The sequence below is a fragment of the Clinocottus analis genome, unplaced genomic scaffold, assembly GCF_023055335.1.
Source record: "Clinocottus analis isolate CAN_PGR_092001 unplaced genomic scaffold, fCliAna1.0.p SCAF_11, whole genome shotgun sequence".
Taxonomy (NCBI): Eukaryota; Metazoa; Chordata; class Actinopteri; order Perciformes; family Cottidae; genus Clinocottus; species Clinocottus analis.
The window spans coordinates 3271294-3297172 of record NW_027175832.1 but is presented as its reverse complement, the minus strand read 5'-3'; the positions used below and the strand labels follow the sequence as shown (position 1 = coordinate 3297172).

General features: G+C 39.4%; 3 protein-coding genes across 3 annotated transcripts; 1 reads left to right on the top strand and 2 right to left on the bottom strand.

The window, feature by feature from the left end:
- Positions 1 to 10585: 10585 nt before the first annotated feature.
- Positions 10586 to 11712, bottom strand: insl3 (insulin-like 3 (Leydig cell)). The gene is made up of 2 exons (XM_068571437.1): positions 11437 to 11712; positions 10586 to 11099 (listed from the first exon to the last, which is right to left on the bottom strand). The coding sequence occupies exons 1-2, from the start codon at positions 11627 to 11629 to the stop codon at positions 10909 to 10911; spliced, it is 384 nt and encodes a 127-aa protein (XP_068427538.1). The 5' UTR covers positions 11630 to 11712; the 3' UTR covers positions 10586 to 10908.
- Positions 11713 to 15701: 3989 nt separating this feature from the next.
- Positions 15702 to 20800, bottom strand: si:rp71-39b20.4 (potassium voltage-gated channel subfamily V member 2). The gene is made up of 4 exons (XM_068571486.1): positions 20262 to 20800; positions 19504 to 20137; positions 18272 to 18397; positions 15702 to 16051 (listed from the first exon to the last, which is right to left on the bottom strand). The coding sequence occupies exons 1-4, from the start codon at positions 20798 to 20800 to the stop codon at positions 15722 to 15724; spliced, it is 1629 nt and encodes a 542-aa protein (XP_068427587.1). The 3' UTR covers positions 15702 to 15721.
- A 1343-nt stretch (positions 20801 to 22143) lies between these two features.
- Positions 22144 to 24655, top strand: rps28 (ribosomal protein S28). Its single transcript, XM_068571134.1, has 4 exons — positions 22144 to 22242; positions 22523 to 22570; positions 23270 to 23392; positions 24533 to 24655. The coding sequence occupies exons 1-3, from the start codon at positions 22204 to 22206 to the stop codon at positions 23390 to 23392; spliced, it is 210 nt and encodes a 69-aa protein (XP_068427235.1). The 5' UTR covers positions 22144 to 22203; the 3' UTR covers positions 24533 to 24655.
- Positions 24656 to 25879: the final 1224 nt, after the last annotated feature.

Sequence of the window (25879 nt, the reverse complement as noted above, 5' to 3'; positions counted from 1 at the left end):
TGTTAATTAGTGAATCAACTTAATATTGCAACGAGCCACCGTGAGCTCGTTAGATGACAAACTGGAGCTGTGTACTGCAGTGTGTGTGAGCTCCAACCTCCACACAGATGTCGCCAAAAATATATTCATTCAATTTCAATATTTATATTTTTAATAATGATGCCCACAATTTTGTATGGGACACTCTCCTGAGGAGCATCAAAGACGTACCAACACATAGACACAACTGCAGAAGGTTTCTACCGACTGTAAGACTGTAAAGTGTGACATCATCAAGCGAACTTTATTCAAACCTTTACTCCACACACTGCCGCAGGAACACCCTTGTGGTGACATTGTGTGTTTGATCTCGTCTTGTGTTTAGCCGACTGGGAGCCGCAGCACACTTGGTAAAACTGCGAGACTTCGGTGTGTACCTATATTCAAAGTAAAACACTTTTCGATTCAAGGATTTTCCTGTTTTATTGATTTAGATGTTGTTTTCCAAAATCATCAATTTCTTTTGGCAAATAAGATAATGCGTTTTTTTTTAGTACACAGGCACTTCTCATGATAACATTTCATTTTCTGAGAGAAAGGGGTTGTTGATGAATTCACTGGAAGTCTCAAATAAACACTATCCAGCAAGTCACATCCTCTGATGGAAACAGCAAAGTGGCTCCAGAGGTTTTATCCTAGTAATTGTGGACAGAAGACGAAAAATAAAATAAAAAATTCGCGAAAAAATAACAGCAGGATTGATCATTTTTAAAACGCCTAAAACTAAACAGATAAAAACCAAAGCAAACAATGTCATGCTAGTTGCATTACATCATATGCAGATTTATATTCCCCAACCAGCTGTACATATCTTTATAGTTTAGGTTCACACTTGTCTCTCATCAGAATTGCTCTCAGCAGAAGTAGGATGAAAAAAAAGGCCAAAAAAACTAACTTCCAGTTTCTTATACAGGTCATAAACGAGTGTACACCATCCATGTTTCCTGGGAAGTCAGCTGAGATGGTTTTTCAGTGGAGACGAATGGAGATGAAACTATAATTTACCGATAAACAGTGCATCAGATATCTATAACATTGCCTCTCAAGGAAAGAGTTTACCGGTTCATTTTAAACAAAATTCATATTAAAATGCATCCGTGACATAGTAGAAATCCCTCATTCAAAGACACTGTCAGGCCTCAACTAAAAAGAAAAGATTGGCACAAGCTAATTAGCATATCGAAGGATCTACCCAACAGATGGTCTTGGATTATATTCAAGACTTGGCTCAAGTCAGTGCGATGGAAATGTCTGACACAGGAACTGCCTCTCTGTGTGCTCATGGCTACTAGATACATGTTATAATCATGAATAGACACTTAACTGATCTCCAGGAAAGGTTGTCTCTGGACGGCCTCCAGTAGAGGCGAGCGACCAGGTAACGTTGAGTTTCAACACCCAATCAGTCGGTCTGCAGCGACTCGGAGACGGTAGCGTCCATGCCGTTACCAACAATTCTAAACATTTTAAATACAATCCAGACATTTTGAAGTACTTCATGCCTGTATAATGAATTAGCGATATTCTACACTAGTCAGTGTAGACTAGTACATCCTGTAAAGTCTGAAGCTGGTGACAGAGCCACCAGAGGGTCAGCGGTACAGTAGAGGCAGGAAAATGCTCTGGCTGGTAAGATGGACTACGTGTGTAGTAGTACTGAATCAGTACATGCTAACAAGGGGGTCACTTGTCATTATGAAGGGTTGAGAACTGAACCTGAGAGCAAACGTGCTAAAGTTTAAACAGCTGGGGAATGAAAGAATTTGTCTGCATAACAAAACTGAAGCAAAAAAAAAGATGATCAAATGTTTTTTTGCTTGAAAAAGCTGCATGTTTTAGTTACTAAAATGAATTTATATTGTTTTGGCTCAACTAGATAGACGGAAATATTCAACTTGCTAGATAGATATGTTTTTTATATAATAAAAATTATATCTATTTTATAATTTAATTGTTTTTCACAAATCCACAACATGTATTATAATATTTTTCCGTATTAGCTTATTTTCTCATTGCACAAGCTCATAACTTGTCAACATGCTAACGGCCAGCTAGCTAGCGTTAACTTTATTTAGCTTTTTGCTCTTTGACTGTTTTAATGTTTTCTTAACTGTTTTTAAATCTGCATTATGTTTTGTCTTGTTGTTGAAATGTGTTATACAAATAAACTTGCCTTGCCAAAGAGTGTAATATTCCTCGTCGCTAACCCTAATGCCATCATTGAAAACCAATCATTCAGCCGTAACCCTCACCCACCAGCAAGCAGCTGCATTTGAAAAAGGTTAAAGAGCAATAAAATCCCACATTTTAAATCAGTGGATTTTTTTTTGCTCTGAGTCAGAGTGCTGCAGAGGCTATCCACAAAAACTGACCCTGGATTTGACCCAATGTTTTTACTTGCTGAATAAATAAAAAAAGACATGGAACTGAAGAAAGGAGGAAGTCCGATACATCAAACTCATTAACATGCACATTAACATGCAGTTGGTCAGGCCCCAAACATCACCTTGTCTAATGCTTGAAGAGAAACACACGGGCTGATGGAGCTCCTGCATTGCGTATTGATGAGTGGGACTGGATAGGATGACAGCGCAAAGTGAAACCAGAAACCCTTTGCAGAACGAGACGGGGAGGGAGACGGCGACGGCGACGGTGGTGGCCGTGGCGGCGGTGTGATTTAGCATTTTTAACATTATCACTTAACAAGACGGGCCTGGCACTCGGTCCCAGAGTATAGGTCCAAGGAGGGCAGGAGGTAAGAGAAGGGAAGGGAGGGAGAGAAGTAGAGGAGGGAAGAGGGAGGGTGCACTTCTACTTGAAACTTAATTATGCATGGCAGGGCAGCTCGAGCGAAAGAGAGGAAGAGAGATGGATGGAGAGAGAGAAAGAGGAGAGGAGAGCACCCACCTACGCAGAGGGACAGGGGGCCGGTGGAGAGGAGGGGGAGGAGGAAGGGAAGAGGAGATACAACTGAGTAAGAGGTGAGGGCGAGGGGGTGTTTCCGTAAGCGTGTTCACCCGCCGCGTCGACTAAGCTGAAACGTTATTCTTCTGATCGGTAAATCTGGTCTGATCAAGGACGGACATTACGAGGAAACACAGAAATAAACAACGGTCGTTATTCAGTATTTCTTCCTGCAAGGACGCAGACACATTAACACGGCGCCATCTATCAAGGCGCGTGCTCAGCAATGGATAATAAATGGCACAAATGTAAAATGGAGGACAAATATTTATGGCAAAGACAAGAAATCACAGTCACAAATTGTTATTTTCTTAAAATAAGGATTGTTTGCTCAAACAAAGACAATTTACATCGATAATTATCTGCTATCAACAGGAATTTTACACCAGCGCAGAGATCTGCTTTTAGGCTGAGTCGGAACAGAGTTCACAAAACCAGAACTCCTCGTCAGTATGTTTAGCCAAAGTGGTTTCTAATGACTCAATTTATTCATACACAGCATAAGGAACACATATAGAGAAGGTCACACATCTATAGCTAAAGCAAGGACTACTAAGTTAAGCAAACGGTCGCCCAAATGTTAACTTTCCACTTTAACTAGTCCATGATGGTGGAAGCTAACATATTAGCTTTTGTGGGAGAATAGATTCAGCGATTATGTTTTTATTGAAAACCAGACTAAAGACTAAAAAGTGTCGTGTTTTTGGTAAAGCAGCAAAATAAGATGACTAACTGATGCCCCGCCTCCAGGTTAACCCTCTTTAATAGCGAGGAGCCAAAACCCAGAACCATTAAGCCTCTGCATTCTGAAACGGGTCCGCTGAGAGAGGCTGGGTTTTAATTTCTTAAATAGCTACCTCACTGTACTGAGACACTGCGACTGCAGTTGTTCTATTCTTCAGGGCTGAGGTTTCTCTGAAGTCACACACACGCACACACACACACACACACACACACACACACACACAAACACAGAGAACATGCACAGACATGCACATTCGCACCTCAACTTGCCAGGAGATGCTGTGCGCTCTCGTTCTGTCTTCGTCACACACCCTGATGAGGTGGAGAACTGGAAGCTACACAAGCAGCTTAGCTTTGATTACTTAAAGTGTATTGAATGGACTGCTCATGTTTTAACAGGAGCCTCCCGCCTCAGATGGACCCGACTGATAACGACGACAGGAAGATCGAAGGAGGCAAACCGGTGATGCAGTGTCTGTGTGTGCGTGGGTGTGTGTGTGTGTGTGTGTGTCAATATACGACACACTTAACACATTTATTTCTTTGTCAGCAATAATGACGACATATTTTAATACTGCACCACATTTAATAAAAAGTGATAGACCGCCATAAAGGCAATGATTCCTCCACTACGTCATTTAACTCACTAACAGTGTTTTACCATCGCATCAAGTATAATCATCTCCTACATCCTCAACGTCTTTAAAAACTGTACATCATTGAAAGAGTGCACCGCATCTGCTAAGTACTCTCGCTCACGAGTACTTTGTCAACATTACATCGACTACAAACAGACCAGTGACATGAGTGTATGGAGGTATGAGACGGATTATTGCACTGTACTGAGTATTGCTACAACATATTGCGATACATTGCAATTTATTGCCATTATTGGAAATCCAAATGATGCACTTTGTCTATTTTTCCCACAAGGTTTATCTCAGTTTTTTGACCGTCTTCCTGCCAATCTTGTGAAAAAACAATTGTTGCCAAAAGGTTTGATTTTTATTTGCAGTATTAATAACTTATACAATAAAAAGCTGATATAGTGCCATACTATGCACTCTCGATTTGTAGCCCACCCCTAGAAAATATGGGTTGTTTATTCAGCATACAAATAATTGGGAAGTACAGTGCTGAGGGCAAAGGTGAGACTTCTAAATGATACATATAGGGGAAGGTTAAGAAAAAGGAATATATATATATATATATATATATATATATATATATATATATATATATATATATATATATATATATATATATATATATATACACACACTTGGTTTTATATTAAATCTATTCTAGATCACAGAACTAAGAACAAGCAACTGAAAATTAGATCCAACAATTGTCTTTCCAATGAATCTGAAAAGAGACAAGAATTTGACTAAGCAGACTAAAATGAAATGAAACTAGAGGATAAGGTTTAAATGTTTTGCTTTATTGTTCCGGCTCTCAAATGCAAAACAAACTACAGAGTCTCAATGATTCAGCGTGCAATGCCATCAGATTTGTGAGCATCAGTGTCACAGTATCTGTGCTGCCTCGTGGCATTCAGCTCTGCAGCTGCAGAAAACTCGCCTGCAGTCGGTTTAGAGGCGGCTGCTGCTGCCACACTGCCCTCTACCAGCTCAGCTCTATTAGTTCAGCTTCACCACCTCCCTGTGAACCCCAGGGTTGTGGCAAAGTGGTAGTTAACGTCTCTGTGTGTGTGTCTGTTTGCTGCATGTGCTGCTATTCTTTCACTGGACAGATTAAGCGGGTATAATGACATGCATATGGAAGACTGTATAGGGCGAGAAACTAATTAAGGAAGTTGAGGTAATAATTGGCTTTGGTTCAGAGGCCACCCGTTATGGGAATCTGGGGACAGTTAAGTAGTAGAAGAATAAAACAGAAAACTGACACTATACTTATATGGCCTATTAGAACATAACTTACAAAATATTAATGAAGACCCCCAAATGACAAATGATAGGGACTAAAATAGCAAAATACTTTTGAGGTGCCAAATGTGTGCCATTACACAGACAAATGTAGTGTAAAAATGTCATGGAATGTAGAAATAAATACTAAATGGACAATACAGGGGATGGTGAGGATAATATTTGACCAACAATTTTCTAGAGTACAGCTGTTTTGACAGAGCTCCACTCCAGCTTTATTATAATCTTAATTTATGCGTCAACATCAAATGAAGGGTTTCCAGGCAGCCTGTGATTTATTGAATATATACTTTCTGTAAATCACAGCATGGCTATTAAAAAGTGTAAATGCATGCATCATCTGCAAAAGGTTGAAAATGGAAAAATATGAAGATACATGTATTAACTCACAACAGCTTTCCCCCAGTTGATTTGAAGTAGTAACAATGCTAAAGATAGTGAACAACTGTCCCCAGGCATGCAGCTAGGTACATCAGAGACAACAAGAAAGCTCTTTTGGTGGCTCTGTCTTCCTCTCCCTCGTCCCCTGGGACTAACGTCTAATCACACAAAGCTCCTGAAGCTGCCGCTGCTGGTCAGGCCCTCCAGATGTTGTCATGCAAGACAAAGAACAGACGACCCGTCTCATCACTGTCAGCGATGTAAGATGTTGTGAATAGAAGGACAACCAAGTTGCACAATATATGGGATGATGTTCGGCGGGCGATTTACTAGACATAGATTAAGGATTTAGGCCTTGACTATAAAGTGTGCATCAGTGAAGGTGTTCTTTGTCTTTTTTAGAGCTTTCAGGTTCACAAACAGGACCACATATATACAGTTAATGGTGTGTCCATTGGATTATGGAGGCAAAACAGCCTCATCATATGTTCAAAAGTGATCAATATGGAGCCATTGAGGCATTGAGCGGTGGTGCAAAACCAAGATTTGATGTGACGGCTTGTGCTCTAAGTGAAAAAGGCAAATGTGTCATCGGCAAACACATTTAGCACCTTGTGTTTATGTATGTTGCAGGGGAAGGAGCTATTATCTGTACTTTACAAGTTTACAGAAAGTCAGAGAGGGAAAGAATACAATGTACTTAGATAAAAGATATTTACGTAAAATAAGAAGTAGGCATACTTTGAATAATAAGAGCTGATATTAGAGCCCTGTTGTGCAACAAGCAATATAAGGCTACAGAAATTAAATAGCCAACAGCAGAATGAAACATCACCAAAACAATACAGAAATGTAAGGCCTGTAATGTAAGTGAATGCTGTTGCTGTCAAAAACAGCAGAAACTGCCCACACATTGGATCCACCGCCCGTATTGTATGTCAAATACAGCTCGGTGCTCCTATTGATGACCTACATTTGGGTGTGTTTGATTTGGGTCACTTAAGACGCTTGACTGTTGGTGCTCGCCAGGTGGCACAATAAGTCAGTGATTAATTAAGGGCGATGCCACCTTTTTAGCGAGCTCTGCCCTCCTGCGGCAGCAGACGCACCTGCAGCTTATTATCTACTGCAGCAGCCAATTTATGGAGACGGGTCTGATATCAGGCCCATGTGGAGAATTGAATAATTACATGGATGCATAAATGTGTATTATTTACAAAATGAGAGCGCAGTAGCTATACATTTTTTGTGGAGCAAACCATGCTAATTCATTGTTGTTAGGCTTTGTAACAATCCAACTGAAGCTAGCTAGCTTGGTAGCTTAGAACTCAAACCTCCATGATGCTAATGTAAAAATGTCCTTATAGGCAGTAGTGTAATGACAGGAATTTTGCTAATCGTTGTTTGTTGTCTGCTGTCATTGTTATGTGTGTATTTACGATAAGTACATATGGTACATGGTTGTATTGGTGTAACAATGTATTGTTTATCAGACCACAAATGAGACAAGCATGAGCGTTAGCCTGCTAACGCTACTGGCCATAAATGTGTTGTCTCGCTGTGTAAATGTATTCCACTCCTGCATGCAGTACTTTTTAAATGGCAGCACATTGATAATGCCTTTGTTATAATTAGATGTGGGAGCTTCAAGCTCTGGTGTTGTGTCGGCTAGCTCAACAAGTGATTAGGCTATTAGTTACACCTGTGCTTTTCCTGCTATCACAAATCAAAGTCACGTGAAAGTTTAATGAAAATTCAAACTTTGGCATCTGAAATGTTACTTTTTACAAACCCGATGAAGGTTTTGGAGAACTGGAACTCATAGTAATTCTAGTAAATTTGTGCCCCACAAAATACAAAGATTACATTTAGAAATGTAATTTGATGTTGTCACTTTATTTGATTTCACAAGCAGAGTGGATTAGATCTACTGTTTGTTGGATACAGCAGGATGAATTTCATAAGCTCATTGTAGAGTTTTAAGTCTCAGTAAAGATTGAGACACTTCATGCAAAACAAGACAAAGACTCTGTAGCTGTAAATTGTTTTTAACACAACATCTGACTGTGTAACGTAGAAACATGCCTCCAGTACTAATACTAATGAACACACAGACATGGCTATGTCGGTCTTTACTTCTGCTCCCACACACAAAATAAAACTCACAAAAGTGGTGCCTTTATAAAAGACACACACATGCAGAATATGAACAGGAAAACATTAATACACACACATAAACCATATAGTTACGAGTATATTGTGCTACAACACTTTTTCTGTTGAAAACAAGAGCACTGAGAGCCATTTCATTTACATGCAAATTGACACCCACCGGTCCACCACACACACTCTCCTGCCTGGCATGTGTGTGCGTGTATGTGTGTGTGTGTGTGTGTGTGTGTATGTGTGTATGAGTGTTCATGTGTGTGTGTGTGTGAGCAGTGTAGCTGCTCTGCTGGCACTCAGTGAAGGTGTTTTTCTGTCCTGCTGCTTTTCCTGCTCAGTGAAACTCGACACAAAGAGACAGAAAGACAGAGATAGAGGCTCTGATTTCAGCTCCTCTATTCAGTATAGCAGCTTTTTAGCTGGCGAAAACCGACATAAACAGGAGCCATCAAAGAGGCCCCATGCAGCCTGGTGTTTGTCATCTCCTGTTAAGCGCTGAGTAATGATGGGCTGGGGCCTAGAAGTGTGCTCTGATCAGATTTCTCCTCTTGTCACGAGGAAATAAAGGATCACTTGAGGTGATTGAGCATTTTACAATAATGAGCTTTGAGAGACTTATCATTACAGCAGGAGGGTAAATGTGGCTCTAATGATCCAACATGATACAGTTACATTGGCATTTAACGGTAACACCCCCTGAGTTGGCAGAAGTACCAGCTCATCATCACTGTCGAGGTGAGCGCTACCGTCGGATGAGGAAAAGTACACAGTTTTAAATCAGATATCTGTCGCTCTCTGCTGGTTAACATGTGGCACTGCATGCAATTCCCCATTTGCATGTAAGCTATGAAATAAGGCATGCATGTTTTGTATACATTTTCTGGTCACACTTTATTTGTGTCTATTTAAAAGTTATTTTCTTGTAATGTTGCCTATTTATCTATCTGGTTTTCAATTTACAGACTCATTTTCTCAAAATAACTCCTATTTTTAAGACTTTTTATATATATTAATTATATTTTGTTATTGAAAACTTTCTTCATCTGTGTAAAATGATTTGTCTCTCGAATAACTTCCACTGTTACATGTTTAGCTGACTAAAATATTAACTTGCTCATATGACTGTCCAAGTTATATGAGCAATGGTTTACTAGAAATTGGAGTAAACAAAGTAAATATTTATCCGGGAAGATTTCAGGAAATTAAAGACCTTTAATGAATAGTGTTTTATTTATTTATTTTTTTAAATGAAACTGAGAAAATGTAATTTCAGTGGGTTTGATGTCTCAAATGTCACAAAATCTATTAATTTGCTTGTTTGCTGAATGGCTCAAGGGCACAACTTAATACAAACATGAATATTGTTTGTGAAAGTTGAATGTATTCCAAGGCCACAAGCAGTTTGCTTGATGTATTAAATTGTTATAAACATGATCAGAGTGTTGTACTCCCTAAGTATCTGCAATTAAAAACCTTCCACACTAAGTGATCTATTTACAACTTGATCTGAATTTAAAATTAATCTTGGGGTGTTTTGTCTGATAACGCAGCTAAAACCAATTACACAAAAAACAATTGTACGCACAACGCAATCATTCCCTCCCCAAATAAAACCAATTAACCAATCAGTCACAGGCTGATTTCATTTGCTATTAAGCTTCATTTAGTGAAGGCTGCAGTATAGAGTGGCAGATAATCAGCAACACATTTGATTATCCATTGAGAGAATTATACTCTCCTCAGCGCGAGGAACTAGCCGGTTTACAGAGATTATTTCTGTTATTATGGAGCTAAATGGCTCGGCCAAAAGGCCTCGATCCAATTTAGTTCTATCGGAGAGAGCACCAGTGTTGTAAACTTCACTCACACTGTCGCATTACTCAAGTGTGGGTCATTTCTGTGTGTGTGTGTGTGTGTGTGTGTGTGTGTGTGTGTGTGTGTGTGTGTGTGTGTTTAATTAACTCATTTGCAATTTCAAGGTTAATTTCTCTGCAGGTTTCATTTTTTTAATTAACAATGGAAAAACAGTATTATTCAATGTTGATTGGTGCGTGGCTGGTTGGTTTATTTAATCAAGATGTATTAAATAAACTAACAGGCAAAATGTATCAATATATATATATATCTATATATATATATCAATATATATATATATATATATATATATATATATATATATATATATATATATATATATATATATATATATATATATATATATATATATATATATCGATAGTTATCCCAAAGAACTTTGGTTGCAATGTTGTGACCTTGCATTGATAGTTTTGCATTTAATGTGAAACACTTCACAAACCAGCTGAGAAATAACAGATAACGAGTTAACCCTGATGAATAATCATCAAAAGCTTTATTACAGAGTTGTCTGAGGGTTGCAAACGTCTTCTATAGTGATTATAAAATTATCAAATAAATTATATTAACACACAATATAGAACGATTTCAATTAGATTTTCTTTTGTAATTTATTTTGCCATAGAAAATAATGTATTCAATATCATCAAATGTCTATAATTACTGAAGTGTAGCGTTGCCACATAATTGGAAATATTTCAAAAATCATTCTTCTCAAGGATAAGGAAGCTCAGCAAGTGTCAGATCATTTGAAGACAATACGGATATTGCATGATAGATTGCGCTACATCTAGCAAAACTGAATCAACTCTTTCATGCTGCATCCTTTCTCACAGCAAATTTCAGATATTGTTCCAGCAGTTCTTCTAACTCGAGAGGACATGGGGTACCAGGAGAAGACGCCCTTCTCCCCGTCAGATTCAGGAGGGATGAAGCCCGTCTCGGTGGCCTGGTGCTCCTCTGCCGAGGGATCCTGGTCCCCTGTGCAGAGGACGTGGAAAGACATCTGGGATTTAGATCTTTTAGAGCACAAACCGTATTGTGCTCGAAGTTTATTGTGAAATTCCAATGAGAAGAAACAGGTTGGTTTGGAGTTAAGTCTCCAAACCAACCAATGTGTCAAACAATACATTGTATTTATTAAATAACAGTTAAAAAATATGTGTATTACTGGATAAGAGGTCAGATATTTTTAAAAAAAGTCAACAACAAAAGTAATGTTCCTTCAGCAAGAACTCTGAAATCACAGATGGTTAAAGTAAGTAAACGCTCTCAATCAATGCACCTGATGTTTGAAATTATATCGTAAAGCACTTACAGTGAGAGGTGTCAGGACGCCGCCCGACTTCTACGTCCGGGATACTTCTCCTCAGCCGAGAGTTTCCACAGGACGACACGGCCAGGCGTATCAGCTCTCTCCCACACATCTTAATCCTCTCCTGTGTGTGAACCACACACACTGCAGCCACCAGCACCACCATGACAGACACCAAACACTTAGCGGCAGACATTGTATGATTATTATTGCTCCTCGGGTTAGTCGGAGTAGACAGCGAGATGAGCGGTGAGGTTGGGTTGCGCAGAGAGCAATGAAGATGTGCGATGACTTATGAGGTGAGCTTGAAGGAGGTTTATATAGTCAATGTCTGTTACGGAGCAGCGGCTACAAAAGTGCTGAGGCCGCAGAGTCTTTGAAAATATGTATTCAGCCTTGGCAAAGCAAAAGCATGGCCTGATAGCAAACTCAGCCTAAGTGATGCAAAGTCTTCTCAAGGCTTAAACTCTCATTGAGATAAAAGCAACAAAAAAAAAACCTGTCCTGACAATGATCTATGGCTCAGTCCTAAAAACATCAGAGGTATTAAGTGAGACATTTTGCGAATTGTGTTTTGCCATTGAGACTCATGAAACATTGTACAGCTACTGTACGGCTCGTTGACTCCCAACGGAGGTCTGAATTTGGTCATTTGTTGACAGAAGTAGACGTGAACGCTATCAACGGCCTGCTTACTGATCGCAATGTGGTTCAAGTAGTCAAAATGCAATTTCTTTTACATTGCATGGAGAAGCTTTCGCCTACAAAATGTCATTCATAGAGACAGGTATCAACCAGGAAAAGACTCAAAATGACCACACAAAAAAATCAAAAAGGGCAGAACAACCTCAAAGACAAAGAATTATCACAAAGAGACACAAAAGACGACTACACAGCAGTAACAAAAAGATGCTAAACAGCTATAAAGCCTGTGTGTCTTCAAGGGCCCATTGTTGCATAATCCACCCATGTGACACTGAACTATTTCCCTTCAATACGAGGTGCTCTTGCGGCTTATCTTGAGTGATGGGAGTTAATTGGAACAGAGTGTGACTGGCAGGAAGATGTCAAGGATATTGACGCAACTATTCACACACATGGTCACCGCAGGCCGTTCTGTCGTTGCATAAACAGCCTGCAGCACTGTTTCATAAACTTAACTGTTTTAATGAATCCAGAAATGATGAAATTAAATTAAATTAAATTAAAGCCACTTTAATGTCATACATGTGCTTCTAGCAATGCTTTGCATTGTAACCTCTAATGATGATATCCTTCACTGGTAAGCAGAGATTATTACAGAGTAGGATAGCGAATAGAAAACTGCAGACTTACTTGTTTATTTATCTCTACGATAAACATGTAACCGTTTGTTACATGTTGAGAACTCAATAAAGCTGACTTTGACTTTTGACTTTTGACTTTTCCGGTAAATATTTTCATACTTGATTCTGACGAACTCCTAAATCATCAGATATACTTTAAATTTGATCAAAACAATTTAATAGAATTTTTTTTTTTTAAATTAAATAAAGGTCATTTACTAGATCGTTCCAACCATCACCTGGTCACAAACTCTGCGTCCTGACCGAGAGAACAAGGTCTCGGATACAAGAGGCCAAAATGACTTTCCTCTGTCGGGAGGCCGGGCTCAGCCTTAGAGATAGAGTAAGGACTCATGCTCAGCCTGCTCAGCCTTAGAGATAGGGTAAGGAAGGACTCATGCTCAGCCTGCTCAGCCTTAGAGATAGGGTAAGGACTCATGCTCAGCCTGCTCAGCCTTAGAGATAGGGTAAGGACTCATGCTCAGCCTGCTCAGCCTTAGAGATAGGGTAAGGAAGGACTCATGCTCAGCCTGCTCAGCCTTAGAGATAGGGTAAGGACTCATGCTCAGCCTGCTCAGCCTTAGAGATAGGGTAAGGACTCATGCTCAGCCTGCTAAACTCCGGACAAAGCGGATGAAAATGGATGGATGGATTGAATTTAACTGAATGTGTGGAGGTCCACATGCTCACAAACAGCTTTTAAGTATACCGGCATGTGTGTGTGTGTGTGTGTGTGTGTGTGTGTGTGTGTGTGTGCGTCAGTCCTTTGCCTGCTGTCCTTCTTGACTGTATCAATTCCTGTCCTTTCTGTTCTGGCTGATTCGCAGCCAGAATCTCTCAGAACTCTTAAGTTTTAATTGATGCTGACGACACTTTTAAAGCCCTGGCATCTTTCCCATCACTTTATCCTGTAATACTATTAGACGGGCCGCATCGTCTCCGAGATGAATGAGCCAATATCTGTTAATAGCAATGTACTCTCTAAAGGGAATGTGGAGAGTCGTGACAATAGCTTTGATAATTCAAGAATGGTGGGCAGAGCAAGGAGTACTATTTTGCTAATTTTCATATTTGGAGGCTTTTGAGAACATATACATACGCGTATATATGATTATATGTGTTTCTTGGGTTTTCCAGCCTGTTTGAGATATGTTTTGTTGCGTTTTTATGCTCAACGAAGAACAATGATGACACAATGAGATATTGACACAACATTTCTTTTTGTTTTATTGCCGCTGAGTAACATATTGCACTTTAAAAGGAATACAAGTCTATGAATTGCAAATGTAAATAAATAACAAAAAATGTCCTTAGAGTGAAATACATATCACAAATATCATATCCTTCTTGCAGGACCTTTTGTTTGCACAATGCAATGTTTACCATGTTCATACAGTTACACATGTTCCTGCACAAGAACTGTCAAATTGCTCCTCAAAAGTGCGCTGCATGCAGACTATTTGTAAGACAAGGCAGCAGTATAGTTATGCTACTCTGATGTTTCCCTCCCTGATCACAAAGAACATACAATATTCTTTATAAATATACAGTGATTATGTTCCATATAGACGAAGTCGAGGTCAAATACTTGTGAATTAGAGCTGATCAGTGGAGGTGCAGGCTGCTTTGTCATAAGAGACATCTTCAGTACAGTTTGAAAGGTGTTGTGGATCAGCGGGTGTTGTGTAGTAGGGGCTGGTATCCGTCATGAACAAACAAACAACTTATTTTTTTGTCTCCTTCAATGTTTCAGCTTTAACATCAGAACGGTTACTAGCAGATATACAACAAAAACCTTCTTCAAGAGAAAATGAAATAAGTAGCCAATATGGCTTGTTATATATGTTCAGATGAGATAATACAAAGCTCTCTGGTATGGTGCAAGGACCAGAGCTAAAACGTAGCCACAGCCAGTGGGACACTGCAAGAATGGTTTGACTACAGGACACAGTTTGCTTGATTGTGACATCGACAAGAACGCAGAGCTCAGTTCTTCACTCGCTGCTGTGATGCCCAATACTGACACGTTGGAGGTTGTACTACATAAATGCCTCTGTCTATGCAACTGGCATGAAAAACTTAATTTAATTTAATTTTCCTGCTTCATCAAATTGATCTGCCGTCAATCAAACAGAACCTGATTGTGCACACCTCATCAGATTATCTGTGCCACCAAAATAGCACGGTACATGATTGACTTCTGCCCCTGTCTTACCAGGCAGGAGGCGCAAGCGCAAATCCCGGTAATCCTTGACAACCAAATTACACCGACGGTCTTGATCGCTCCAGACACACCACCTGCTGTACCTCTCCTCCCAGTGAGGTGCCGGCAAGAGCAGGCCGAGCGACTGGACAGAGAGACAGCTGACGCGTGAAGCATGGCACATGGAGGAGAAGTTGTATATTTCTCAGGAGCGTGTCAATTCTCTTACATCAAAAAAAGTGGAAGGAAATGACTACAATCCACCATGGTGTTTTATAACGTTTGGAATTCAAAAGAAAGTCTTGTCTGTTTGTTTTGCGGAGTGTCAAGAATACAAATAAAATGGTAAAAATAGTTCATGAACAGTTTCCAACGCAAACAGTTCTTCAGAAGTATCACACGCATGTTAAAGGGGTTTACTTTGCCTCTTTAATAATGTTACTAGTTGACCTCCACGTGTCCAAGATCTATTTCAGTCCAGAATTACTTGCGGCAGAGAGCTATTCTTGGAAACAGACGACAAGCTGTCCAATTGGAGCATCTTGTCCATTTGACAGAGGAGTCATCACCCATAGCGTGCAAACAGCACCTACTGTAAAGCTGAAGCTTAAAGCTTAACTCAACTTGCTGTTGCCTCCACTCTCCCCTTCCCTAGATTGTTTATCTTAAATCCCATAGACTCAGAGTTGGAAGCAGATGGGGGTCCTACGATATCCAGACCCTTGGGTGATAAGGCCATTTAGGGTGCGCGAGATCACAGCTAGTGGGCAGAGAAATCGTCGCTCTCGTAGCTAGTTTGCCTTCCGCTGGGCCGATAGTGTATCTCGTCATCAGACTCCTCTGGCTGGGGTTCAAAGCAGTTGTCAAACTTAAGCCTGAGGCGTTTCTTGAGCTGGAAGCTGCGCTCAGTGTTTGAACATGTGTATTCCTGTTCCTTCAGTTTTGCGTAGTAGTCAGAAAACTTGTTGAACAGGATGGAGATGGGCATTCCATTGAGGATGATGCCGAAAGAGATGCAGCCGAAGGCCACGCAGCGGCCAAGATAGGAGATAGGGACCACGTCTCCATAGCCCACCGTGGAGATACTGACCTGTGGGGAGAAAAGAGTAAAGTGAGTGAGCGTACGTGCATGATGCAGCCCATGCTTCATCCTCCTGTGCTGTTGTTTTAGGTTGTTTCACATTTAACATGAAGGGCTCACCCTCGTGGTGCCTTTCAGTCTTTCTGAAAACAATCCCTTGGCCATGGAGAGTCTAACCGTTAAAAAATGTGTCTTGTGCGTGCGTGTGATCAGTTGGTGTGTTGCAACAGTGAGAACGCACATGGATCAAATAAATCTCCAAGAATGCCCTGCAACACTTTCCATCTCTCGAATGCAATCACTGTGTCTGGCCACAAACAAGACGCATTACACCGTATTAGAGGGGATTAGACACATATAAATTAACAGCTGCCACCAGATAAAAAACAATCCACATGTCCCTACATGAGAGTGCATGAAACACAGACTGACCAGACTGGCGATGTACAAGTACTCGAGTAATTAAGACAAAGCCCGTACAATTTGAGGATGTTATTACTATTATGCTGAGCAACACAACAGATTTCAGCGGAAATAAACACTAGATTGTATTTTTCTTTTGTCATAGCTTGCAGTGTAAGATTAAGTAGAAACACAATCCAAAGAAGTAGTGGATCCTTTGACTTTGTATTCAATGTAGATTTAAATAAAGATAGCTAATTAGCTAAATATACTGCGTCCTATGATTACACGGTGAATTGCCAAATGTGCCTGACACAATTCTATCGACTATATTTGAATCTGCAACTTTTTTTGTATTCAGAATGGGTTTTCTCAAATATCTCGCCCATCTTACGACGTATGAGTCCTTTGTATTATTAGGATGTCTGGAAAACATCCAAGGCACTCTGATTTTAAAGAAGAAATCCTTTATTACATAAGTTTTCATCAGGGTATATGATGTACTTTCTATTTTTTTTACATAAACTCAGAGGACTTTGGATTAATTCCAGGCTTCCTGCTAATATCACCGACTTCTTTCTTATGTAAGTTGGACAGTTAATATTAGTACTTGATTGCTAGCCCCATCCTTGAAGATCCTGATGTTCTACTTCAACATTACAACCATTGTGTCACATAAAGACCGGATACAGTGGAAGAAATCCAGCCTGGTCCTGTACAAAAATGTAAAAAAAATCCACCTACCGGCTCCATCTAAAGCCACTAATTAGCCCATGTGGTATGTCTTGTTTGTTTACTCCATACACAAACAGAAATGTAGAAACAACAAGTAATTGTTTTACAGTGAGTTACACTTTGTCACGTCTCAACTGGGCACAGAGGTAGAGAGGCTGGACACGTCATGGAGTAATCAAATCAAATGCCTTGCCACCAATCTGCTCACAAGAGGAAACTGATGTTGTTTAGCAGAAGGTGCATAATTACAGAGAGTGAACAACCACCGAGCGTTCCAATACCCATACTACCGTAATGTTTAACATGCCAGAAAGAGATTTAGTATGTACCAATTGAAAGTACATCAAATTGCAGTGTGCCAAAAATACCAGGATGTCATACTATACATCAGTGTCCAAGCAAGCATGCTGATGCTTAAGACTTTGCACAGTGGATGTTTTGAACAATAGGGTCAAAATTCAAGGTTTTGATGAAGTTGTAATTCACAATTGAATGCATACTGCATGCAAGAGTAAGTACTTTGTCAGGGTATCTGCAGTATGTACTAAAAGTAAAAATGAAACTAATCAGCAACAATATTTCACCACAAAATAATTAGCTTGGAAAGAGAGAACAGATTTGGTTCCCATTTTGTATTTTATTTTGGTAAGAGACCTGCAGCCCAGTGAAGGTGAGAATTCTCTAATGTGTATACAATCTTGTCATTGGTCCACTGCCTGGTGGAGCCACAAAAAAATAGCTCCTAACACGCCTTTGCCTCTCTCGGTGCACTTTAGTCTTGTCTAGCTAGGCAGGCGGCACAAATCATTAGGCTTAATCCTTTACAGCTAAAATGCAGCACACTGCAAGATCTTACTGACATCCCCCACCCTCGACTGAGCTCTTCCTCGATCTCTTCAGCCCAGTCAAATGGAAGAGCTTACCAAGGATCATAACCAGGCTAATTGATCCGGAAGAATCTTAAGAGGTAGCCATAAGAGCTTGTCGAATGCTCTAAAAGCCGCACTCCAAATTCTAATGCAGTCCTGTGAAAAAAAAACCCTCCAGAAACAAAAATGTTACTGAATGGGAGTTGACGTTCATCGTACTCACCGCAGCCCACCACCAGGCATCCGGTATGCTGCTGAATGGTGTCCCAGGCTGATCCATCTCCACAGAGTGCATCAGAGCGGAGAAGGTGAAGATGCCCATGGCGATGAACAGAAACAAACAGCAAACCTAAATAACGACATAAGAGTATATGTCAATGGCAGCGCCTGTTCAAATTTGAAAATCAAACAGCAGTACAGTAGTTACCAAAAAGGCAAAGTTTGTTTCATATCTGTTAGATTGATCACAGGTGGCCTCACTGAGGTTGAACAGTTGTAAGTGGGATAAAAGAAAAGAAGAAGAGCTTCCTTAATTCTTTGTCTATGGATATATAAAGCTTATATGGGGTTTAATGACTGTTTATCCCCTTTACTTAACCACTTACAAGACTAGCGTCTTGGTAGCTACATGAAACTTGTCATAACATCTTTCTTCCTATCTCGGACCTAATGGCTATCGATCGGACGACCGGTTAGCCTCTGGAGGCAATGGGCTATATTTCTGGGGATCTGGTGGAGCCGGCGGATATCCGTGCCAAGATTTCCGTGCTCATTGTGTACAGTTTGACGAGCAACTTGAGATGCGAGACTGGAGTTGGAGTTGAGAGATGACGTGTCATCTCTGTACAGCAATACAGTATTGTTTTAGAAATAGCCAGTATATAAGACCAATTTAAACCAATCCAAAGCTAAATCATCATTAGGCAATAGCCTGTAGGTTCCAAAAAATTGCATTTTGACCAATTTTGCCTCTTTTTCTCTCTCGGGACTGTTTACCTCCATTCAATCAAAGCCTGCCCAAATGTGATTGGTCAATACAACTCCAAACTCCAAACCCTAATGCTTCTAATACCAAAATCTTGTTCTGTTGCCTACATATTTTGTATATTAATACAGAATCTGTTGATAGAGAAGCAAAAAGTCAATGTAAACAATACACTTCAATCAATTGATTATTTTTTTTAGGGAAGCTAAAAACAGCTGAAACAACTATAATAAGAGCAGTGAGACAAAAACAACGATCTGAAAGAAGCTAAAATGGGTGATAATTCTGTGTGTTCATCACTACGAGTTTAATATACAATTAGTCGTGTGATCCACTAATAACGTGCTGATTATATCCGCTTTAACACTAGCTTATATGAGAGTTACCTGCATTTTCATTGTTTTATTTGTGCATGTGCCTTTAGCAAATGTACTGTTTTTGTGTTTCTGTGCGATTTGTGTTGTCCATACCTGCTCAGAGCACTGTCGGATGGTAAAACCAAACGCCCTCATGCCTGTGGAGTGACGGGCCAGCTTCAAGATTCGGAAAATGCGCATCAACTTGACAACCTTGAGCACCTTGCTGATTTTACTGACCCTTGCCATAGCCTTCAAATCTTCCTTTGCACTGACGTCTTCTGAATCCATAACAAATGTCTCAAACATGATCTGGAGGAAGTAAGGCATCACAGCCACCACGTCAACAAAGTTGAGGCCACTCTTCACAAAATGTTTGATGTTGGATGTTGTGAGTAACCGGAGAAAGTACTCCAAGGTGAAGAAAAGGATGGACGATATCTCTATCCACTCCATGTAGGTCTTGCCAGCAAGTTTGTACTGCCTGAGTTCATTTACGGTATTCATTGTCATGGCTACAATAGAGATGAGCACAAAGAGACTGGAAAACACAGCAAACGCTTTGGCTGACAGTGAGGAGTAAGGATTCTCCATCAAGTCCCAGAGGATCTTCCGAAAGCCTCCAAGAAACATGAGCTTGTATCCCTTTTCATCGTGGTGAGGCTTGATCTCATCAATCAACTCCTGGTTCACCTTCAGTTGGTCTCTGATGTCGTCCACTTTCTCCTCAAACAGAATGCGGCAGCACCTGAGAAGAAAAAGATAATGTATTGTTTATTTTTTTACAACAGCAAATAATGCATGAAACGTACAAATAGCAACAGGCCAAGCGACACAATACATATAGTAAGTATTAAGTATCGACAGAATACCTTGGAGTGTCCTTCAGTTTCAACCCCCAGAATGACATCTCTTCCTCAAAGTTGATAGGGCAGAGACTATCCATCACCCACAGGACATTACTGCAATAAAAGTGGAAGATGTAGTGGAAAAAACGGGGGTCCCTGTCAAAAAAGAACTCATCGTTCTGAACGTTGTAATCGTCACAGAGCGTCAGACGCTTGACCGGATCATCACAGAGGGCAAGGACTCCAATCCTGGTTTTTGGGTGTTTGAAGACCAAGTGCTTTGGGATATGAAACACCTTTCCACCTATGTTAAGGTTGACAATGTTAGATTTCCTTGGGTTTGGTATTGATTTTTGTGGATTTTTTTTGACAATTTTTTTTTCATCACGGCCGTCAAGGTTGTCCATAGATGTCCATGCTTTCACAGAGCTTTCCTGTGAAAAGGGGAATTCATCCTCTTGGTCTTCGAGGCTTTTTGTAAAACTCATCTCCCGTTTTATGGTCGCAAAAAGACTGGAGCGACGTTTCTTCAGCACCTTCAACTTGGGCTTTGCGATCTCCATTGTGACAGCTCCTCAGAAGACAAACAAACAAACAAAAAAGTAGTGTGCCAATCAAGTCAGTGAAAAATAATAACAATAGTATTCCACAACACCTCCATTCGTCAGAATAATGTCCTCCAAAAAGAATGCTTTCAGATTGAAATGAAGATAAAGAAAGAGCTACCGTGCTTGTCTCTCAGCGTGCAAGCAGATCAACTGCATGAGTTAGGGATTCAGCTTCTTTACTGATTCTCTAATCCTATTGCTGTTCATTCTATCCAAACGCAAGTTAAAAATACTGTTCACGAGGATTAGTGTTGTGATTTAAGGCTTTGAGTTCTGAGAGAGGGAAGGAAAGGCGGGCAGAGTGTTGTGATGATGGTGTTGCATTTCTAACAAGGCTATACGGAGCTGCCAATCGCTCTGCAGCTATAGAACTTTTGAATTTAGTCCATACAAAAAAAAGCTCGGCTTTGTAATTCAATTCCCACTATTTTATAGTTTTCAACAAATATTGTCTTAATAATCAAATACATTTGGCATGTATCCTTTTAGAATAAATTAAAAGGATAATTATTAAGCAAGTTAAAATAAAGCCATATTGTGTATTATATGACATTGAATGATAATAGCCTACTGCGTGTATGTCCAAACTATGATTTAGTTTACTAAATCTATATCTTAAAATGGGAGTAAAACATGCATTGTATGTGAAGATACCACAAAAATAATCATTGTAGGCTATTGTATGGCACCTCACACTGTATCAATCTCTGTGATGCAAAATCTATCAAGTTCAGATTGCTGAATAATAGTATAATGTGCATGTAGCCTATTGGATTTCCAAGTGTTCTGCAGGTAAACACAATGTGTGGTGTGTGTTACTACAGACATCCCAATACAAGAACGGGAAAATTAATTGTAGTCTCTGAGATAATTCAATATAAAAGAGGAAGTAAATTATAATTGTGTGCGTACATGTTCAAAATAGGGCTTAAAAAAACAGAGACAAGTCATTGGCTTGATCTTGATGTTACACTGTACAGTTGAAATGAGTAAATGGTAAATAATAATAATAATAATAATAATAATAATAATAATAATAATAAAACATTAAATAATAATATTTTTTTTAAAAGGACTTGATCACCGTTTCTAATGGTATGGCCCTTGTTTTCCACCCACGACAGTATGAATGGTATTCACCATTCACCGGAAACGGAAGTGATCATCTTAAATGAAATACAAATAGAAATATATAATATTATGTATCCTTTTCAATATTGAATTACATCAGTGGTTTTCAAATGTAATATTAGTTTATATTAAATTATAAACTGTAAAGAAAAAAAAGTTAGAATTACAGTTACTCTATATCTCTGCCGCTGCACCACGTGACTTCCTTTCCGGTCTAACCCGACAACATGGACGCCAGCCGCGTGCAGCCGATCAAGCTCGCAAGAGTAAGAAAACCATTAATATGATCAAAATAATCGCATCCGAACGGATAAATGTCTACACGAACAATTCGTGTTTCATACGGTTCCACAACAGTGAAGCTAAATGTAGTTTTATACATTATTGAGCGGATGGCATGTCGGCTCGTGCGCTCGCCACAGAGGCCCGTCCATGCTACGACCTGCTAGCGTGTTCACTATTAGCCTGTTTGGACTTTTTCTTTTGCTCACATCAGAAAACACGATGTTGCATCAATGTAACTTACATATATTGTATTTTTTTTAGGTCACCAAGGTGCTCGGAAGAACTGGTTCCCAGGGACAATGTACACAGGTAACGAATCCTGTCTGAGTTCGCGTTTCATAGCATTTTATATAGATAGATTCTCTGATCCGGCTTTGGCTCGAGTTCACCAATTTACGTTGCCTGCTAAATTAAATAAACTATAGAAGATACTGGAAATTCTCGCTATGCAGATGCATACGTTAGTTTTACTGGTTTTAGTTAAACGTTATTGAAAGGCAACTTTCTCCTTGCAAATAATAATAAGTGTTAAATTGGGATTTGAGCTCTACTAAATGACTCAAGTTTTAGTATTTCAGTTAAAACTCTGTTAGATACATACATACTTTATTCATCCCCAAGGGGGGATTTGTTTGTCACATTTGCAAGCAAGGTTACATGGAACAAATATCGGTATGAAAATACTCATATATTTACACAACAAAACTCAATACATAATACAATTAGCAGAGCGTATTAATTTAGGAAATTACACATTCAAAATGCAAAGTATATTGAGTGTATGTACAGTGAGTAACAAAGTACAAAAGCGGTGCTCTTCATAAATCAATTAATGAAGGATCTGGCTGGATGATGCATGTCACAGCTTAATCTATTTGTTTAATTGTCAATCATGATAGCATTCAGACTTAATATCTGTGTAGATATGAGAATGCACCACTGCCTTTGTGTCTGATTGTTCCTGTTGTCCACATAGTAACCCGTATTCTAATCCTGTCTCATCTGAAGGTCCGTGTTGAGTTCATGGACGACAGCAACCGCTCCATCATCAGGAACGTGAAGGGCCCAGTCAGGGAAGGAGATGTGCTGACCCTCCTGGAGTCCGAAAGAGAAGCCAGAAGGCTGCGATAGGTAAGGGAGCATTAATTCAGCCGCATCTGACGGCCTGCATTCAACATTAGGTGTTACAGTGCCAATAACATCACCCAAACTGAGGGTCGTCTTGAAGACAGCCGATTTAAAGATTGGTCTGGGCTGGTCATTTCAAGTAGGCACTTGTCTTGTATCATTTAATAGAATACACAAAATATTAATTTATAGATAATGGAAATAATCAGTTGCATCTCATTTGATGTATTGCAAGACAATGTGTCGTGTGTATGGTCAGTGACCAGAAAGAACTTGATGAGGGGGCATCAAGTGTTTTCTATAAAAAGTCTTCATTTGAGACTAAAATCTGCATTGTATTGAAAGTTTTTTCTAATGTCCTGTCTTCTATATGTTAAAAGCGTGGACAAAACTTAAACATCTCTTAATAAATTTGAATACAAAAACACTAGTTTGTGGACTCCAAATGGCCATATTAATTTAATCTCAGGTCTTTGATGTAGCGTCTACAAAAACTGAACACTAATCTTCTCAAATGGAGGATTATTGCAGAGCATTTTGACCTATATTGTGTTGCGTAACAGTTCATCTTTCTTAGTAAGTGTATTTCTAACCCACTCTAACTCTGAGCCCTGATGATGTAGGATTGCTTACCACTGGCAAATGGGTTTAATCCAACAGACTTCCATCTGATAAGCAATACCGACTGCATGTTGAAGCCCGACCATGCAAAAAAACATGCTTTCACTTGTGATGTTTGCAGCTTAAAATGTTACTTTGCATTTCAGTGTTGCCGCGAACCCATCATGACCCACCCCAAAACAAAATGGAATTGTTTAAAAAAAAAAAACTAAATCTTAATTCCATTACCTGGCGTGACTTGTAGTTTACAGTGCATTTCAGTCCTCGCATGGGTTTACTTCTGTGGTTCGCTCTCTGAGCTGGTCACCAGGGCTACGACCTATTCTCGCAATTTCCTCACCAGACAGCTGGCCGAGTTTATAAACACAATTGGTAGCAGAAATATCACTGAGTCGCACTATTGCAATTAAGATTTAGTCGGTCCCTTCGTTCCTGAGGCATTTAAAGTGTTTTTTTGCTGGTTAAGTTAAATGGTTGTTTTTTAAATGGTGTGAGTGTGTAACTGGTATCTTGTCTTCACAGTGTCTGCTGAAGCTGAGATGGAGTCCACTACTGTGAAGCAGAAGACCCCCATCAGCTTCATTTGACATGGCCTTCAATCTCACCCGATCAGATGCTTTGAAATAAATTTGGTTATTAAGATGAGTGGGTGTCCTGTGTTTACTGTTTGTGTATAGTCACAGTGTATGTGTATTTATTTTCCTCCTCAAAGATTAGTAGATGTTTCTTAAGGTTGCATGTCAAGCACAAGTTTTTTTTTCTTGTTATAGGTGGTTGTTTTAAATTGTGGTTATGGTGTAGAGGCAGTGTGACTGCACACAATTGTAAATGTACTGTGGACTCATTCATGATACTAAATATTCTCAAGTTATTGATTTTTAAACAAAGCGCCACATTGAGCCTATTTAATTTCAATAGATGCCCAGCACGAAGCTAAAATTGTCCAAGAAAAACATTTAACATGGCTGTAAAATGAAGTAACGAGTTAATTATGATCCTAGAAGTATTAACATTCAATCCTACTTTATACGCCCACTCCCCAGTTCAGATAAAACGGTACTTTTTTTCTTTGGTTATGTTACATATTCACAACATTTTAATTTTTTTCACAAACTCCACACAATGGTATTAAAGAGCAGAGTCAGTTACAGATTAATATAATGGCTTTTCTTGTGGTACCCTTTAATATTAGTCTTTGGTACATCGACCCATCTCACTTCAAATTTAAGTTTAACAAATAAGTAGAGTGTAAAACAAGACCACCTTTGTACCAAAGTGTCAATTTCCACACATACCATGTCACCTCAACCTGCCGGGTTAAATCCTTGGTACCTTCATGTTTTGTCACTCTCTAGCTCTGTCCTATTTCTTCACTATCAATTAAAGGCAAAAATACCCCCAAATATTATGTAATCTATTAGTTTAATATTACAACATGAAATGACGCTGACACATTAAGACATCAACACATCTAATCCAACAAACTTTCAAAAAAGGGTAATTTGGAATAATCAGTTCTTATCTTTATTATTATGGACTTTCTGTCCACTTTTCTCTCCAGAGACATCTAGAGAGAAAAGGACATTTTATTACAAGATTCAGATTGTGCTGGATTTATTCTGACCAACAGAGGGCAGCATCACTCTGAGTTACTTTCAGAGTTCATGTTGACTCCACTGATCACACACACACACACACACAATTTATCCAGTTTTGTCTTGTCTTGAAGGATGAGTTCAAGAAGCTTTTCTCTAACCTCAACTTCCAATAAATCCAATGAATGAAAGGAAAATCATAACTGGTGCTAATTTGGACTGCATTTCTTAACTTGATCTTGATCTGTTAAAATGTTTCCGGGCATATTTTATG